This window comes from Lissotriton vulgaris, chromosome 7 (genome assembly GCF_964263255.1).
Source record: "Lissotriton vulgaris chromosome 7, aLisVul1.2, whole genome shotgun sequence".
Taxonomy (NCBI): Eukaryota; Metazoa; Chordata; class Amphibia; order Caudata; family Salamandridae; genus Lissotriton; species Lissotriton vulgaris.
In genome coordinates, this window is record NC_141695.1 from 217130892 (window position 1) to 217150608 (window position 19717).

General features: G+C 46.6%; 2 protein-coding genes across 3 annotated transcripts in view; one reads left to right on the forward strand and one right to left on the reverse strand.

The window, feature by feature from the left end:
• U2AF1L4 (U2 small nuclear RNA auxiliary factor 1 like 4) overlaps nucleotides 1-19717 on the reverse strand; it is a 71531-nt gene that overhangs the window by 22760 nt on the left and 29054 nt on the right. For both annotated transcript variants that reach the window (XM_086929981.1, XM_086929982.1), the window contains exons 4-5: nucleotides 18599-18648; nucleotides 18008-18106 (exon numbers count right to left, since the gene is read on the reverse strand). In XM_086929981.1, the coding sequence (XP_086786107.1) occupies nucleotides 18008-18106; nucleotides 18599-18648 (149 nt within the window). The remainder of the gene's footprint in view (nucleotides 1-18007; nucleotides 18107-18598; nucleotides 18649-19717) is intronic.
• On the forward strand, nucleotides 428-6656 carry LOC147701239 (G protein-activated inward rectifier potassium channel 4-like). Its single transcript, XM_086928604.1, has 3 exons — nucleotides 428-691; nucleotides 3423-4626; nucleotides 6240-6656. Exons 1-3 carry the CDS (start codon nucleotides 428-430, stop codon nucleotides 6599-6601), a joined length of 1830 nt encoding a protein of 609 aa, XP_086784730.1. The 3' UTR covers nucleotides 6602-6656.

Below are 19717 nucleotides of genomic sequence, written 5' to 3' on the forward strand. Positions count from 1 at the left end.
GCCGATTAATGCTCAAAAGGAATTTGCAGCAAACAGCCCACGCTAATCTAGGAAGCGTAACTTTCACTCTCAGAATAGAACCTATAGGAACTGAACAACGGGCGAAAAAGACAGCTGCACTAGAAAAAAAAACAGGATGAGAAGTTAGAGAAAGAGGAATGCAAGGGAAGGTTTTCAAACAAAAGGCCATGCAAAGCCCAGAAAGACGAGATAGGAGACATAAGTGTGCAGTTGCAGAGACTACGCGCTGACTCGCCAAGGTGTTCCTTTTCATTCCAGTGTTGGAACACCTAAAGAAAAGCACAATCCATGTACTGTGCCACTAGGTGTAGTACTATACAAACCTGGCACATTACTGTTCACTCTGTGCTGTGCTTTTCCAGTCTTCTCAGCCTCACCTCCCCCGATGCCATTACACTTTCTTTACATGGTTGTTTGTATGTTCCCACAGGAGTCCATGACTAGAACAAACCACCAGAGAGGGGTGCACACGCCACCAGCCCCACAGTCTGTGAGCATCACCATGTCAAGCTCCACACCTCAGGGGAGGCTGGAGAGGGCCAAGAGTTCTGCAGGAAGCATCAGCAGCACACAGGATGCCAATGGACGAGGCATCAGACCCAAACAAGTCCTGACCTACCTTCCAAGGGCACCTACGGACACTACCCGCTACTGCAGTTTCCCACAAAAGGTAAGATTATTACTGAAACTACACATTATACTTGGATCTTTTACTAAGCCCTATGGGTAGAAAGAGTGCTGCCTATAGGCAGGAGATGATACAGACAACACTCCGAATAAACTAGGAAGGGTTTTGGTGTGAGAAAGTTCTTTAAACTTCAACACGAGGCTTGTCTTGAAAGAAGTATGTCCAACAGCCAGGTGATAAAACAATATTAATACGTCATAAAAGAGCACCCTGTTCACAATACACTGTAGCTCACAGAAGTGATTAATATAGTGACCTCATAACATGCAACATTACTAGCCAAGAGTGGGTTAACCACTTCTCTAAGCTATATACTCGCAAATCTGATCATAATACCCTAGATACATCTAAGAAAGATCAGGTACGGGAAGTGGTTCCAATTAGGATACAAAAGGACTGGGAAGCAGACCCAATAGATCTAGACTTCTCTATAAAAGAGGTTGAATATGCCATCAGTACCATCAAGCCCCAAAAGGCACCTGGGCCTGATGGCATCCCTGGGGATTTGCTGCGCTCTGACATCACGACATGGGGGAAATTTATCCACAGTTTACGGATTGCCATCTGTAGGGGCGCCCCAGTCCCTACATCCTGGAAAGGGGCGGAGGTCGTCCCAATTTTTTAAAAAGGCGCCAGGGATGACCCGTCTAATTACAGGCCTATTAGTCTGCTAGATATAAGCCAAAAGGTAGTCGGCAAGGTATTATTGACCAGAATACTGGAATGGAATAATGAAAATAATGTCCTTTCTGACTTCCAGGCAGGGTTTAGAACAGGCACTGGCACAATAGAACAAGCCTTCAGACTGATGCTAGTGTACTGGAAGGTGGTGTTCATAGGCAAAAACAGTCTTTATCTCGAATTCATCGATTTAAAGACTGCCTTTGACCTTGTACCTAGGGAGACCCTCTGGAGAGTCCTTAGTGATATGGGAATACCAAATTACATTTTATCACTACTTGTAAGGCTCTATGACAACAGCTTTGCCCAGACTAGATGGGGTTCAGGGTGAGAAAAAACTACCAGCATTCCAGTAGAGAGAGGAGTTCGCCAGGGATGTGTTCTGGCTCCCACTCTTTTTTCTTTGTACATCAATGGAGTGGTTGAGCACATGCTTAAAGACCCTTCAGACGAACCATCCCTGGCGGGGACGCGCATCCCTACTATTCTCTTTGCTGATGATACGCTCCTCCTGTCTAAATCCCCAATGGGTCTCCAAAAACTCCTCAACAACTTCCAGACCTTTTGCGTGGAGCGGGGCCTTGTAATCTATACAGACAAAACAAAATATCTTGTAATGAATCTGCCCAAAAAACCTGTACGCCCTCCTAAGCTGAATGGCATACCTCTGGGGAGGGTAGACGTTTTTGATTACTTGGGAATCCGCTTGTCATACAACATGCAGTGGGCCCCTCACCTAGACAAAATGTTGCTAGCTCACAAGAGGGTAACTGGGGCCCTTCTGAAGGAACAACGCTCTTGTGCTATAAGACCCATAGCTCCAGTCATTGACATATACGTAGCAAAGGGAGTTAGCTCTGCTCTGTATGGGGCAGAATTATGGGGTTCATGCAAAATCAACGAACTGGCAAGCTCTGAAAGGAAGTTTTGTAGGGCAATCATGTCACTCCCACAAGGTACTCCCACAACTTCACTAATGCTGGACCTAGGCTGTCGACCTATTGAAGACCTAGCAAGGTTCAGACCGTTACTTTTATGGGCCCGGTTGTGGCGAGTTCCGGAGCTCGTGTCCTATGCGAAAGGGCTCTCTGAAATAATGTCTCTGCCTGGATGGCATAAAATTAAATGGCTAAAGGACATGAAATCCCTTTTGTGCGACCTGGGTATAAGCGAAGCCTGGACCAACAAATCATCGCCGCCAAAGGCAGTACTTAAGAACTTGTATTGGAGTTGGATTTTGAATAAAAGGAGCACTGATCTCACATTGGGCAGATTGACAGAGGACTTTTTGTGTTTTAAGGACTTACCAATTCGGGAACTCTATTTAGAAATTGAGAAACCATTTGATAGGTCCTTATCCTTATAACTGGAACACTACCTCTGCATTCCTTTACCTGTCGGTGGAAAAAGCCAACTCTGACCACAGATCTCTGCCCTGCGTGTCCACACTGACAGGAGTCAGTGGCACACTTTTTGTTTGAGTTTCAAGAATATACCAAACCAAGAAGTAAATGGCTTAAGAATGTGTGTCGTATGCTGGGGACTAGGTACCATGTTGAGGCACTTCACATTTTAATGTCAGACTCACGTTCACTTTATGTTTGCACAAAATTCCTATCGTGGGCCTGGCGCATTAGGAGCAAAAGGCTAAAAGAAAAAGTTAAATCCTTTTTTAACCTAAATTTTTATGAAATGCTTCTTTTAATGGAAAAGCAAGGTTTTTAAATTCCAATGTAATTAATTTGTTGTACTTTTTCTAATGAACTTGTGTATATTTTTTATTATGAAGCTTTTATGATAATTTTTATCGAAATAAAGCCTTTTGACTTGAGAAGTGATTAATAAGGAGCTGCATCCTCAAAAGATGGGAGCAAACCTGCAAATGAGAATGAGTTAATAAAAGAGCCATCCTTATTCTACACCTAGGCTAGTGACTGCACAGCCAATCAGTCAATTTTGAGGGTGTTATAGGTACCAGTGTGCTTCACAACCCTGGATAACAACTCACACTTGCAATTGTTTCTGTTCCCAGGCAGAATGCATGGTGTTTCCTTCATTTGCGCAATCCGAGGAGATGGAGCCTTCAGTACCCATCAACCCAATCCTGCCGCTTCCAGACATCATGCCGAACGGCTTCTACAAACGCCACATGAGCACCAATGACATTGGCTGCGTCTATCCTCATGTCGCCAAGCAGCGACCCAGTGTCTGCATATCCACTGATCTGCCCAAGTACAGACGGGCTTCCTTGAAAGAAGCCAATGGTCGTTGGTACCCACGCCATGCCATTAGCGTGCCTAACATTACCCACATGCCACGATACATGCATATGCCATCCCGCAGTTTCTTCTCAGCCCCTTTGGTGGGTACAGAAAAGAATCCCAAGCAGCGCTGCAAGCTGATAGACAATGACCGCCATGCTGGCAAGACTACCACCAAGCGCGATCGCCAGCGCTACGTCACCAAGGATGGCAAGTGCCGCGTCAACCTTGGCCGCATCGAAGAGAAGAGCCGCTTCTTATCAGACATCTTCACCACTATTGTTGACCTAAAGTATCGCTGGTTCCTTTTTGTCTTTATGATGTGCTACATCGTCACCTGGCTCTTCTTTGCTACCATCTACTATGTTGACTCCTTGCTGCGCCACGATCTCTATCACCCAGGTAACATCAACTGGCAGCCCTGCTTCCAGAATATAGACAGTTTCACATCAGCCCTGCTCTTCTCAGTGGAAACCCAGAGAACCATTGGGTATGGCTTCCGTATGGTGACCTCATACTGCACAGAGGGAGTCTACCTTCTCATAGCACAATCTATTGTGGGCTCTATGATCGATGCTCTAATGGTGGGTTGCATGTTTGTCAAGATCTCCCGGCCAAAGAAGCGGGCCCAGACCTTGATCTTTAGTGAGAACTGTGTGGTGTGCAACCGGGATGAACGGCTCTGCCTGATGTTTCGCATTGGTGACCTGCGCGACAGCCACATGGTGGACGCCAAGATCCGGGCTAAGCTCATCAAGTCACGTCAGACCACTGAGGGGGAGTTCCTACCCTTGGAGCAGTCAGAGATCAACCTGGGCTATGAGACAGGAGAGGACCGTCTCTTTCTCGTAGAGCCACAAGTCATCTGTCACATTATCGATGAGAACAGTCCCTTCTGGGAGTTGGGGCCACAGCAGCTGCAGCGTGAGCAGTTTGAGATCATCGTTATACTCGAGGGCATTGTAGAAGCAACAGGCAAGTAATCAGAATCTTTACATTTTGGGAATGTTAAGAGTTGCCACATCTCAATTCTTAAGGAATGGAAATACAGCAAAGAGACTACTTACACACATTACTAAGACATACAGCATAGAGAATGCTTACACAAGTCACTACGACATACAGCAGAGACTGCTTAAACACGTCAGTAAGACATATAGAAGAGACTGCTTACACAAGTCACTAAGACATACAGCAAAGAGACTGCTTACACACATCACTAATACATACAAGAGCAAAGAGACTGTTTACACAAGTCACCAACACATACAGCAAAGAGACTGTTTACACAAGTCACTAAGACATACAGCAAAGAGACTGTTTACACAAGTCACTAAGACATACAGCAAAGAGAATGCTTACACAAGTCACTAAGACATACAGCAGAGACTGCTTAAACACGTCACTAAGACATATAGAAGAGACTGCTTACACACATCACTAAGACATACAGCAAAGAGACTGTTCACACAAGTCACTAAGACATACAGCAAAGAGACTGTTTACACAAGTCACTAAGACATACAGCAAAGAGACTGTTTACACAAGTCACTAAGACATACAGCAAAGAGACTGTTTACACAAGTCACCAACACATACAGCAAAGAGACTGTTTACACAAGTCACTAAGACATAGCAAAGAGACTGTTTACACAAGTCACCACCACACACAGCAAAGAGACTGCCTACACAAGTCACTAAGACATATAGTAAAGAGACTGCTTAAACAAGTCAGTAAAGTAAGACATGGTGTGTGGTAAGAAAGGGGACAAAATCGTGAAGGCAGTTCTGACATCTGTGAACGAATGCTCAGATGGATGGTGGAGTAAAAAAAAGAAAATAGGCAAGAATAGGTTGAACATAGACAGAAGAGCTTATCAAAAAAGCAGAAAAGACAACTATGTTCCAGAGGAGGAATTCTGAGGGATACAAGCCTTAAAATAGTGCTGACAAGCTGGGAAGACAACATTAAAAGGGACAGCAATGGGAGGCAATCAAGAGAGCAATGGCGGGTTGCAAAGAACATTCAGTGAAGCACAGTACTACCTGGGCAGTGCCTGGGCAGAAGAAAGTGCTAGAATACACAAGCCACTATGTAGCTAATAATACGAAACAGGCAGTACGTAAGGGCTGGTGCGGTGCTTCTGCAACAGGATGCTTTGTCAAGGGAAGTAATACCCTTCTAAAAAAGGAGAGAGTTGACACTGGTGCAAATGTTCCATAAATGGGCAGCATAGCTCCGAGGGCGAGAAAGATCTCGAAGCAAAAGTGCTAATTGATTTGGGATAAGGTTCTAGGAAGGCCAGTGCCAAACAATAATGAAGGTACAGTGAGAGTACGTAGGAGGGTAGATCCAGAAGGGGCCCTGCTGAAGGACTGGAGAGAGTTCTAGAATGCTTTGTAGGAGCTCTCCAGAGAAGATTGTAGTATGGGTATGAATTAATACATAGTAACACTTAAGTAGCAGACAGTATGGTTGGACTGTTGTGAAGGTTGCAGATAAGGCGGCAGGTGATGACCTATGTTTTTTGAGCTGTTTATATGGGTACACATCCATGTTTAAGTCTCATAATACTGTTCTTTGCCAGGAATGACCTGCCAGGCCAAGACATCCTACCTGGAGACCGAAATTATCTGGGGACATCGTTTTGAACCCTGCATGACCTTGGAGAAGGGGGCCTTTCGTGTGGATTACACACGCTTCCAGAAGACCTTCGAGGTGGACATACCACGTTGCAGCGCCAAGGAGTTAGAGGAAATGAAAGAGCTGGAGAACCCAAACTCTTCAGAGTTCAGCCTGTACTGGGAGGGGGGTGACTTTGCTGAGAGCAGGGGATGCACCACAGAAAGGGAGAGAGAGGAGGACTTCTCTGAACCAAGCAGCCGCCCAATCCATAACATTGTGGAGGAGAGAAGTTCAGAGTTCAATGGGAGTGATTTTGGTACCTAGAACAGAAGCAAACCGACAACACTGAATAATTAACAAGCATTTACAATGCAATGGTCTCGGCATCATTAAAGGTAGAGCTATTGGCATTGCTCATGACATTTCTTTTTTTTTTTTTTAAATCATCAATGGCATTGTCATTTACAATGCCAATAGCTACACCCTACACAGAGCCACCCTCACACAGACACACTCAACAGCACTCTGCGCTCCACAGCACACAGCACTCTGCGCTCCACAGCACACAGCACTCTGCGCTCCACAGCACACAGCACTCTGCGCTCCACAGCACACAGCACTCTGCGCTCCACAGCACACAGCACTCTGCGCTCCACAGCACACAGCACTCTGCGCTCCACAGCACACAGCACTCTGCGCTCCACAGCACACAGCACACAGCACTCGACAGCACACAGCACTCGACAGCACACAGCACTCGACAGCACACAGCACTCGACAGCACACAGCACTCGACAGCACACAGCACTCGACAGCACACAGCACTCGACAGCACACAGCACTCGACAGCACACAGCACTCGACAGCACACCGCACTCGACAGCACACCGCACTCGACAGCACACCGCACTCGACAGCACACCGCACTCGACAGCACACCGCACTCGACAGCACACCGCACTCGACAGCACACCGCACTCGACAGCACACCGCACTCGACAGCACACCGCACTCGACAGCACACCGCACTCGACAGCACACCGCACTCGACAGCACACCGCACTCTACAGCATACAGGACTCTACAGCACACAGCACACAACACTCTACAGTGTGTGTGTGTGGTGTATGTGTGTGTGTGTGTGTGTGTGTGTGTGGTGTGTGTGTGGTGTGTGTGTGGTGTGTGTGTGGTGTGTGTGTGGTGTGTGTGTGTGGTGTGTGTGTGTGGTGTGTGTGTGTGGTGTGTGTGTGTGTGTGTGTGGTCTTATGTGTGTGGTGTTTTGTATGTGTGTGGTGGACTTAGTTTGAGTGTTCGTTTCCTGCACACTCACACACTGCCCCTACACATTCTCACACTGCTCACCCTGCACACTCACACTGTTCACCCTGCACACTGTCACTCTGCACTCACTGTCACTCTGCACTCACTGTCACTCTCGCACTCACTGTCACTCTCGCACTCACTGTCACTCTCGCACTCACTGTCACTCTCGCACTCACTGTCACTCTCGCACTCACTGTCACTCTCGCACTCACTGTCACTCTCGCACTCACTGTCACTCTCGCACTCACTGTCACTCTCGCACTCACAGTCACTCTCGCACTCACAGTCACTCTCGCACTCAGTCACTCTCGCACTCAGTCACTCTCGCACTCAGTCACTCTCGCACTCAGTCACTCTCGCACTCAGTCACTCTCGCACTCAGTCACTCTCGCACTCACAGTCACTCTCGCACTCACTGTCACTCTCGCACTCACTGTCACTCTCGCACTCACTCAGCACTCACTGTCACTCTCACTCTACACTCGCACTCACTGCCGCTCTCGCACTCACTCTGCACTCCCTGTCACTCAGCACTCACTGTCACTCTCGCCAAGTGCCAGGAAACAATATGCCAACAGACATGAAGGCCTCAATGCGCCTTTACACGTCACTGAAAGCATGTATTTTGTGGGCTGTTTGAGGCTGCCTTTAAACACGTGGCAGGAAAGTCAACAACTGTCCATATGGGGTTAGTGAATAGGGGACTCTCTGCCACAGGTATCACACAAAATCCACGGTATTTCCTCATCTTTTTATTTTATTTTTAATTTATTTTACGCAACCAGTGATGCTTCTCTGTATCCCAAAATGTACGAAACTTCAAATATTCGTTGCAATAAAAATATAATTTACAAATCTTCTCCATAGACAATACATGTGATTTAATTTCACTGTCATTATACGTCAGCACGCTATTTATCAGCAAAATGATTGTCTATATGTATGTTTCATAATTATTTTGTATGTATTTGTATTTTAATGCCCCTTGTACGCCCAGTGGCATTTCTGCTGCAGGCACGCTCCATTAAGCTAAAACATTTGACCTCTGATCTTTAAGCACACTCCCCGTCACCCACCACACCACTATAATGACTGTTACTTTTAACACCACTACCACTGCTAGGAGATAATGCTATTATTTTCATGTTTCCATCACCGCTGTTAGAAAGATCTTCATTATTATTGTAATTTTTAATGAAAATAATTCTCATTTTGCTAGTTATTTTTGAAATAATGTAGGCGGTAGTTATTTTTAGGTTTTGCCTGGCGAAAAGATGCGCTCTGCGCATTTTTTTCGCGCAGGCGAAAACCTCTTGAGGTGTCTACGGGAGACAGGAACGGCCTCCTTCTTTCATTGGCTAGCTCCATAAATGGAGGCTAGCCATTGGAAGACGGGCCTGTCCGTCAATGCCGGACCAGATTCGGGGGCGTTCCCGAGAATTTTTGGCTTTTGGCTACGTCACGCGACGTCAGCCAAAAGCCGGGAACGCCCCCGAATCTGTTCCGGCATTGCCGGCACCCGCCTTCCTGCTCCGGCCGTCTTCTGCGTCTCTCCTCCCCCTTTCCCGCCCCCTCCCGCTTGTTTCCTGATGCTGGCCTCCCCCTTTCGCCGTCGCCGTGCGAAGAGCTGCTTCAGTAGCGGAGTGGAAGCAATGTTTTGTTTGTGAGTCAGCTGGACTGCACAGGCACCGCGACGGCTGGGAGCAAACGTTTAGTTTTGTGTTTTTATGCTCTTGGCATTGATTTGAACAAGCTGCAAAGAATATATTTTGGCTGTAATGTCTGCAGTGGTTTTGCTAAATCATGCTGTGGGTACCACCTCGTATGGAGATGTTGGTTGTTGCTTTACTCTACCAACTGCCTGCTTCTCCCCTGCATGTTCTGACTGGACTGATACGTTTTCTGACTTTTCTTTGTCTCGCCCTTCGGATGGCTTCATGAAAGTTTTTCCATGTCCTTTTTAGTTTTTTTTGTTTTTCTTAAATAAATATATGCGTTATGCTTTCAGCATTCTACATTTCCAAATTATGTGCAATGTTGCCATCCATTAAATCCACATCCAGCAGCATGCGCAGGTGTGAGTATTATGGTGTCGGAAGTCCATGTGGCTGCACAGAGCATTTACCCCGACGCCCAGTACCTGGCTTAGGCCTTAAATGTCACCCTGCTGCGCATGACTTGTCGTCCGTCCTCCGGACTCTTGTCTCCTCGACACAGCTGTGGTGAAATGCTTGGAAACCCAGTGCAGGTGACTCCAGCCAGCACTAATGCGAGAGTATTTCTACCGACGGCCATCCCTTGCTGCCCTGATAGTCTCACACTGCGAATGATGCCAAGGGTTTGGAGGTCGGAACCTGCAGAGAGGCTCTGAGTGAGTGACACAGTGGGGTGGGGAAGCTGGTCAGTCACCGCTATCACCGGTCAACTCTCCATCTTGGAAGCAAGATCTGAAGTAGTTCTGTGTGAAATTTGTGTCTTTTTTTTGGGGGGGGTGGGGCAAAAAATCCAGAAATAAGTACATGAAATGCCAATGCGGCATTTGAATCGAGTGGGTCCGGCCCCTGCATCAATTTTGGACAAGAGTAAGCATTGCGAGCTGAAATAAAGCACAACATTGCACATGATGCGAATACCAGCTGTTCGTGTTTGAGTTGTTCGCATTGTTCCCATGCTCCTGTTGTGGGACGTTTACCGAAGCAACATATCTTCATTACGGCGTGGCGTAATGTGAATTTGTAAAATTGAGGTTCGAGTAAGCTCATATTTCACGGTTTCAGAACTCTAATATCTATACAGCAGTGGTGCATACCTTGGGTTAACGGATATACCCGGTAAAGCAACCCACTGTGTGCATGTTCTAAGCTGCAGAGTGACACTACCGACAATAATTTTGGTGGTAAGGAACTTTTGCTTTTTTCCCATAAAGTTTGAACTTTAAAAAGTACTGCATATCTTGTGTTCCAGTGGAAACGGTGGAGATTTGCATATTGTTACCAATATTTTACAATGGAGGGATTTTAACAGCATTTATTGAGGGTAAAGAATTGGAGATATTGTGACTTTATTTAGCCGAGTTTTAAGGACTGGAGTTTCATTTTGTTACTATGTTTAAGATTGTAGTATGGCCCTATATTGCAAAAAAAAGATTATGGTAGCATCCTAACCACTAGGCCAAATATAGAGGGTTGTAAGTTTCACCAGAAACTTAAATCGCAAAAGTTGAGTGTTGTGCACTTTTTTTATATTACATATTTATTTTTGGAAAGCTATCATGCAGATTTTTTTTCTCCTTAAAGTAGGGAAATGTTTATTGAACAGTAAGTGAAACACTGAACTAGTTTAGTTATCTAATAAAAGGAGAATTGCGCTGAACTACATTGTTAAGATTGTATAATTTCAGGAAAAAAAATCTTGCTTTAATAATCGCAGTCTTGTTGCAGAAGTGAACGGTTGTAGAAGTTCTCTGCAAGATGCAGCTGAAAATGGGCGCTGATCGGAATTGAAGTGTTTAGATGTTGTCGTGAAAATGCTGTCCTCTTGAAAGTGCAGCTAACTACCCAGAAATAAACATAAATAACTGGTTATGTTGTAATATGGTTCTTTGTTGCCATCTCCTGGTTCTGGTTAAATTTACAAACCTCTCTGCCTTCGCACTTGTAGTTTAACCCCTTGATGTGAATATTGGGTCATATAACAGTTACCCGATATGCTTTATCGGTCTGTGTTCGTGTATAATATATATTTGTATGTGTGTATGTGTGTGTGTATGTGTGTGTGTGTGTGTGTGTGTGTGTGTGTATGTGTGTGTGTGTGTGTGTATGTGTATCATAGCATGTGTGGCAGTAGGTAAACTTTTTTGCATACTCGCCATCTAGTATTTGGCTTGAAATGTTGCAACTTATTTTTCTTTAAAGAAGTCTTTGGGGTCACAGGATCTCTGTGACGACTCCTCTAGGAATGTGCACGGACGTGTATCGGGGTTGCTCCCAGTCACAACGAGAATGACTTTTTCCGTTATGTCAGTAGAGCCTGCTACCTTCCTTCCCATCGCAGAGGAAACTTTCCAACGCCACTTCATTTTTTTATGATGCCCACAACTCCTAAAGTTAATTGTCGTCCAGCAATCGAGCCACTCTGTCCTTCAGGCAGTGCGCTCCCCTGACTAGCTTTAGAGAATGTGGACGCGCATAAGGTAATGAAACGGTCACCCGTCAGAAGATGCCCGCAGTGCCATTCCAAATACACCCTGGGCCGAGCTCCCCGCCGTTCGTAACTTGTGCCTCTTTCTGGAGCACAACAAGAGCTGGTGCTATTCTTGCTCTGCTTTCAGAAGCAAGCAAACTGCATCGGAGACTAGACAGACTGGGGACCCACTGTAGAATGTACAAATCCTCGTCGGAAATGTCAGATATTTTTTGTAAGGTGGACAAGCTTGGCGCCGAGAGAGAATCTGGTGATTCACCTGGCCTTCAGGCCCACCAACCCAGACCAGAGATAATCAGCTCTGACATTTCAGAGCCAGGAGGAAGAACCAGGACGGTTCATCCATCTCAGTCGAGCCCGGACCTCGTCTGAAAAGCACTACACTTTCAGCCGCTACGTCCACATCCAGGTTGCACAATAATGTGCCTCCTGGGAATGGATTTGTCCATTTCCATAGCGCCCCACGATCGCCTCCACATATGCCTGCTTTAGGAGTGCCCATCAAGCGAGTGACCACATTCGGAGGGTTAGTTAGAACATCTAGTGTTGGTAGAGGAGAGCACCCATCACGCTCTACTGTGGTGAAACGGCAACAATCTGAAGCAGGGCAGGCCTAGTTCCACTGGTGACAATCGCCACAGATGTATCTCTAGCCAGGCATGGAGTACATCTCAACAACATGGCAGTCCAAGGTCTGTGGCAACCTCAACATCGAGGTCTCCACATCAACCACTTGGAACTGTTAGCCATTCATCTAGCCTTTAACCCCTTTCTTCAATAGATTTGAGGCAAAGTAGTTCTTGTGTGTCCAGAAAACATGACTGCCATCTTCTACCTACAAAGGCAACTAGGCACACATTCCTCTCAGCTGTCGGTCCTAGCTCAAAATCTGGCGCTGGGACATCCACCTCCAGTACATCTCCAACCAAAGAGGCTTCTGGGAGTGGATAGCGACTTTGCAGACCTGCTCGGCAGTACGCAGCAACAAGCTCACAAATAGCAACTCCATCCACAAGTCCTCTACCCTTACTTTCAGAGATTTGGCAGCCTAAGCATAGACCTTTTCACCACAAACGAAAATACAAAATCCCCAACCTTCACCGCCCGGTTTCCACACCCACAGTTCATGGGCAGTGCTCTGTGGATGATCTGGTCAGGAATATTTGTGTACAATTTTTTTCTCCTCTCCCAGTGATGCCTTCTGTGGTCAGGAAGCTGAGGCAAACATCCCTCACACTCATCCTGGTGGCTCCAATGTGGGGCAGACAACACTTCAGGAAATGTCCATTACCTCTCACAATAAGCTTACCAACAGGTTGAATCTTCACACTAAAAAAACACGGCAAAGCCAGACACCCAGACCCCAAGCAGCTCAACTTGTGATTTGGCTCATGTGGTCCTACAGTTTGGTTATCTTGATGTACCTCAAGAATACATGGACAAACTTAGAGAAGTTCCTAGGCCCGCTACACACACCTGTTATACTGCGAATTGGCAGTGTTTAGTCCACTGTTGTACTCCAAACCACATAAACCCTCTTATGCCTACGGTTTAAGACATTCTTTTACCATGTACATTGTGTAGCTGTGTGTGTGGGAAGCTTTGTGTCGTTGTGTGTGTGGGGGGGCTGTGTGGGTGTGTGTGGGGGGGGCTCTGTGTGTGTTTGTGTGTGTCATTTGCGAGAGATAAAGCTAGTGGCATTGTAAATGGCAATGCCATTTATTTATGTTAAAAAAACATAAATAAAAATAATGTCAAGAGCAATGCCAATAGCTCTAACTTTAACAAAGGCAAAACCATTGCATTGTAAATGCTTGTTGCAATAATGTAGGCGGTTGTGCGTTAGAGCTTTGGTGAGCGTGTGTTTGCACATCTGGACTGGCAACACCGAAGAAGAACAGCCTAATCGGAGTTCATCTTTAAAACGTGCTTCTGAAAGACGGATTGGGCTTGGGCAGGGTCGGTCGCATGTCAGGAATGTATTGGACACGAGCTGCCCTATAGAATCATACACCATTAATATCCAGATACTACCTACTTAAGGTAGAGCAGCCTACACACTGAGTGAGGAATACTGTATTACCTGGGAGTTGGTCTCTCCCGCCACTAACACCCCTCCCCCTTCCGGAATATGAGAACGAGCGCGTCCATTAACCCCTTTACTGCTAAGGCCATTTACCTATTCTCCTCTAATTTCCATTGAAATCAATGAAAAGTGCATGACGAGTTACCCTTGTCATTAGCAGCCAAGAGGTTAAAGTACCGTTGACCAGCACTATTGTTTCCAGTTATTTCTAAAGGCGGGTGGGGCGGGATCCCAGGGCTGGAGACAGATCTGCTGGCTTTGCCTTCCAGATGGCCTGGCATCCTCTTTCAGCTCAGCCCTTAGGCCGCCACGCTTCCATTGTTGTCGGTTCAGCGGCCTGAAAGGGCCGAAGTGTGAGAAACTCTGAAACCTCGGGACTCACAACCTCCGAGGGCGGGGCAGCTCCCCGGGTCCCCTGATTTTACGGACCCTCCGAGTCCAAGCCTTGGCTACAACAAGTCATCCCTCCCACCAGGAAGCCAAGGCCCGCTGAATCAGACCGAGGCTCGGTGTTTGTGCTCAGGCCGTAAACGTAAACTATACAGCGTGTATGGCCTTTTACATAGAGGGTTAAAATGCGCTCTAGCGGCGAAGTTGGACACTGCAGTCTGGAGACATGGACGCTGATCTCGACTGCGACAGTTCACCAAAAAAACGTGTGATTCTGGACAAATATGTGTAATGTATATTTGTTAAAAATTAACTGACCCTGACCCGCTTCCCAACTCTTCACCTCAAGGTTTTTATAATACAACCTTAACCAGACAACACTCACCACCACGCTGGTCTCTGTGAAGCAACTCATGTTTTAGACTGTCTTTCAATAAAGCGCCTGTTTCTAAGCACTTCATTTTTGGAAGATGGTTCCCGGAGTAGCGTGTGACTCACTGAAAAAGCGCTTCAACTCCTCATCAGGGGTAGTAAGCGCTATATAAATGCAATTTCAATAGAATACAATAAATCACATTAGAATATTACAAAAAGAGGACCTCAAGAAGCATGTTTACTGTATCTAGACGTCTATTCTTGAAGTTCAAAAAAGAAAGCAACTAGGAAGCAGCTCACAAGGGCAAGCAAATTACCATAATGGAGCGAATATTCAGGGTGGAGGCTCTACATTTTTAGGGTGGAAGCTCTACATTTAACAGTCACCTGATCAGGAATTAAAATCTTTATAGCCGACTGAGAAATCGTATTCAATATTTACACAGGAAATAAACTCGGAGTATGCTAGCTTCAATGCCAATTACCTTGGTTCTAGCAGATGAGCAATGGCTCTAAGAAAACGGAAAGGATGGCACTGAAAATTGCGACGCTGTAAACACGTGTGCAGGCTGATGCAAGAACATTAATCTTTCAACAAAGCAGCTTACACCGAATACCACAAACGTGGTCTGCCAGCTCCCGGAGGCGGCTCTCTCCCAGGCGGCTCCAGCGGCGGGGTCCTCTCGGGGACTCCTGCTCCCCTCTGGACCACCGGGGCTCCCAGCAGCTCACGGGAGCCACGGGCAGCATCCGGCCATCTTCTCTGCCGGCTCCTCTCCTCAGGCGGCGCCTCGCAATCTCCTCGGGCCGGCAGCCAATCCCAGCGCGGCCCGGGGAGTGGCGTCACTAGGGAATCCCGGGCCGGCAGCCAATGAAAGCGCGGCCCGGGAAATGAGTTCACGGGGTGTCCCGCAGTCCCGCCCCCGGCCTGCCTGACTTCCTGGTCGTGGCCGGGCGGCAGCGGGGACAATTTCGCGCACTTTGCGGGGCAAATGCCGGGTGGGCACCGGCTTCAATTAAACTGTAAAGCGAGGTGGCCACTCGCTCGGGAGCCACAACCACTGTAACAATGCCGCTATCCAGGGAGGAGGAGCCTAGCCTGCAACCATGATGGCCGCCTAATCCTTCGGCTCCGCCGACCCTTTCGCTTCCCTCCCGTCCCGTGACCTATCCTGGCATCAATCCTGCTCCTGAATCGTGTCTTCGGGGCCGGGAGGTGACCCCGACTCCGATGGTGTGTCTCCTTATGCGCTCCCTGCGGTGGAAGCGGCGGGACGTTCTCGCCTTCTCCCAGACGCTGCCCGGCGCTGACGGGTCTTTGTTCTTCGGGATCGGCTGCCTTCACCCACAACAACAGCGGCCACAGTGGACGGAGCCTTCCCTCCTAAGGCACCAGTGCGGATTGCGGACATTCTGAGAGCCCTGAATATTTTTCGAACTGCTTTATGCGACAACGCCTTTGACCTAGGGCACCGTCTAGATGCTGTTCACTCTGTTGTGCCCTTGCCTGACAGAGCACATTCACGACTGCGGGACGCTGCGCCACATCTTGTGTCCGACTTCTGTGGACTACCTACCCAGGGGTGCTCGGAGGTGCTGGAGGTATGTGATCCCGATATCCCCGAGATGCTGTCTGTGATGGAGATGCAGCGGTTAGATGTCTGTGTGCTTGTTCAGTGTATGGGGTCTCGTCCTCGGACGCCATGTTTGGATACTCCTTTGTGGTCTATCGGAGACGCTTCCTACGTTATTCTGCAGCTGCTGCTACTGCCCTGGCCGGGTGGACTGTTACAGTGTGTTGTCCCCCTTTATATCGCTGTCGCACGCATGACATTGGAAGGTACAGACTTTGTTGGACAGCGTTATGCTCTGCTGGGGTCACATCGTTTGTTTGTCCCATTCAAGATGGCTACCGTGCAGCTGGACCACGTCGATATTCCCGATCGCAGGGGCCAGGGTTGAGTTCCCCCTATCAATGACTGCGGTAGCGTATACTGTTGGGGCTGCAGGGGATGGACGGTGGAACTGACTATTGTTTCTTTTGGTTCGGGATCCGGGGATGGGCGGCCGAGGATCTACATGCGGATTGTTTGAGTTTACGTGTATGGCCCTCCTCCGGTCTTATGTGATATCTTTTTTCTTTTTCTTCCCTTTTTCTTTCTCTGTATTTCGGGTACTCTTTTTGGGGCGACAGACACACTGCTAGGGGGGGGTAGGCCGTAGCCTCTGCATGCGTGTAGGGTGGGGGTAGGGGGGGTGGGGTTTTTATTTTGTCCGTTTCAGTTTCTATGGGCCTTTCTTTTCTCTTTCTTTTGGCTCTCTTTCCCTTTCTCTTTCTTCTTGGGTCAGTAGGGTGGTTCGGTGCGAGGGGGGCGGCGACTGGCATGCAACATACTCTGCTCTTATTATCCTGTTGTGTTATTCTCATGCCGCTAGCCTGATTACGTTTTTGTTGCTCGGATTTCTTCTGGTTGACGTTGCCCTTCTATGTCATTGGTAGACTGTTGGAACTCTGATCCTTCCTATTGTTTATATTTTGGAATGTACTAAAATTTTAAATTTAACCTTCACTGCTCCTGTCTCTCGGTAGTGCGAAGATGCCCAGTGTAACCCAGACTGATTGCTATTTTATGCTCAGATGCTATCGAGTTATCGCTTTGCTTGCTAACTTGCACCACTACGTGTCGTGGCCGGCCGGATGGTTGTAGGCCCGTTTTTGTTTTGCAACTACTGTGCAATAAAGGTTTCAAAAATTAAAAAAAAAAAAAAAAAAACAATGCCGCTATCTGCCGCCATTGACCTCGGGGAGGCAGGATGAGACGACCGATGTCGGGAAACGAGCTGCAAAATGGCGGATGAAAGCTCCACGTTTTTCGGATTTGGGGGCGTGTCCTTGCTGTTCAAGGAGGCGTGGAAAAAAGTGGAAAGAACAGCAAGGAACACACCCCCAAATCGGAAAAAGACGGAGCCTATTCTGAGAGACAGCTCTCTCCTCCAATGGCTGGCCTCCATTTAGGAAGCCAGCCAATGGAGAAAGAGCAAAAAGAGGGAGGGATAAATGCAGCACTCTAAGAATCATTAAATCTCCGACTTCCGGTTTCTGCCTTACGGCAGAACCGATAGTCCTCGACCTAAAAAGGCAATGCGAGACAAACATGTTTAATTTTCTGACTTCGGCGGCTTGTCCTGAGCTTATAGCAGATATCCTTCATCTGCTTACATGCACGCAGTGCTTCATTTAACAACTACAGATAAATTACAGCATATAGCAATGGGGTGCGACAGCGAATTGAACTTTTAAATACACACAAACATAACCCTTTCTAAAAGCAGAACAAAACAAGAGTAGTTACCTTGACATAAACATTCCCGACGAGGTGGTCTCCCAGGTTATCACAGATGTTCATTTCTTCTATTTCACCATACTTTGCCTGAACCTCAGTAAAAACTTCCTGCAAATCAAGAAATGGCTCATTAGCTCCAGGGTAGCTACTTATACAATCCATAAAGCATAATCTTAAGTTTACAACACCTCTGTACAGTTACCCATGAGACAATAGATTCCAAAAAACACGCCATTTGACTATATCCCAGAAGTGTTTCTTTCATTACAAATCAAGCTATGTGGGCAAGACAGTTCAGAGTCTAACAAGTGAACAGACAAGACAGGTATGAGCCCATTCAGACAACAAAGAAAGTGACGCATACCACTGGATGCCGCATTTTTACTTTGTCCAACCAAAAAGCTCCAATAAAGAGTTTTGTTGGAATTTCTTTTTTGGCTAAGCTCATAATGTGAGCTAAGCTTCATGAGAAACAGAGTAGAAGTGGAAAGACTGGCTCATCTTTCCCCCCCACAGCCCACTATCCTCCCAGACCGCCAACAAGAGGAGATTCCTGCCCTCTGTATGAGATACTGTAAGGATGATCATTAGTCCACTCACCTCAAAGAAGCTATCATAGTGCTCCTGCACCTCCATGTCACTCACATGACCTACAGTAGAAGGAAATAGAAATATATAATAAACCGTTATGGGTGAGCCCCCTCCCCCTTCACTCAACCCCACAGAACAACAATTGAGGAATCAATAGTCTAAGCTTCTACTGGAAACCCAAGGTCTGGTGCAAGACTGTTTCACTATACTTTAGCATGCCACCACATATGCAATGAGTAGAAGTGCTAGGAGGCAAGCCTATTGAGATAAGCAAAATGTTTTTTAGGTTTGTGATCACTTGATTCAGGAATCTAGCACCCCTTACACAGGAAGAACACGCTTAAACCAAACTGTATGTAGTCAAGGAAGTGCATTTAACATGTTTATTTATTTATTCTATGGGACCAGTAGGCCCAATCCCTTGTATCAGAAATACTTTGGTTGTCAGTGTACTGCACTATAGTATGGTTGATGGGAAGAAGATTGTCTGCTGAAACGAAAAGCATTCATATGCACTAGAGGTTTATAAATGTGTATGGTTCATTAAAGAAAAGCTTTTTCTATTTGGGCAAGATTGCCCAAAAAATTGTGACTTGTAAGCTTAGCGAGCATTACAGAGAGGGTCAAAATGATAAATGTGCACGCTTGCAAAATTTGACAATTTGTGGGACTGGAACCAACAATGTGATCACGTGGAAAATGATAGGGCGATTTCATGGATCCTAACGTTAGCAATGTAGGCTATTGAGAACAAATCTAGTCTGATTTTCATCGTTTTACTAAATCTAACGAATACTTCAAGGTTAATGTTTAGGTAAAAAAGTGCTGATGTATTCCAAACTCTAGTGCTTCAATTGCTAGCCTAAACAGAGCTTATTAAAAAACAGTCTGTGACTATTCAAATTTTGACCAAAAGAACCTTGGTATGCTCCAAAGTGTGGCATATTAAAGTGCTGCCAGAAATACAGACATAACATGAGAGGGTAGTGAAATAGCGAAAACGCTGCTATGATCTCAGCTTGCTACATGGCAACAAACGGCATAAGTAGATATCTTATAAAAGTACAAATCCATGGAAATCCAACCCAGTGGCCCCCCTAACTCCAACAATCCTTTCACAAACACCGG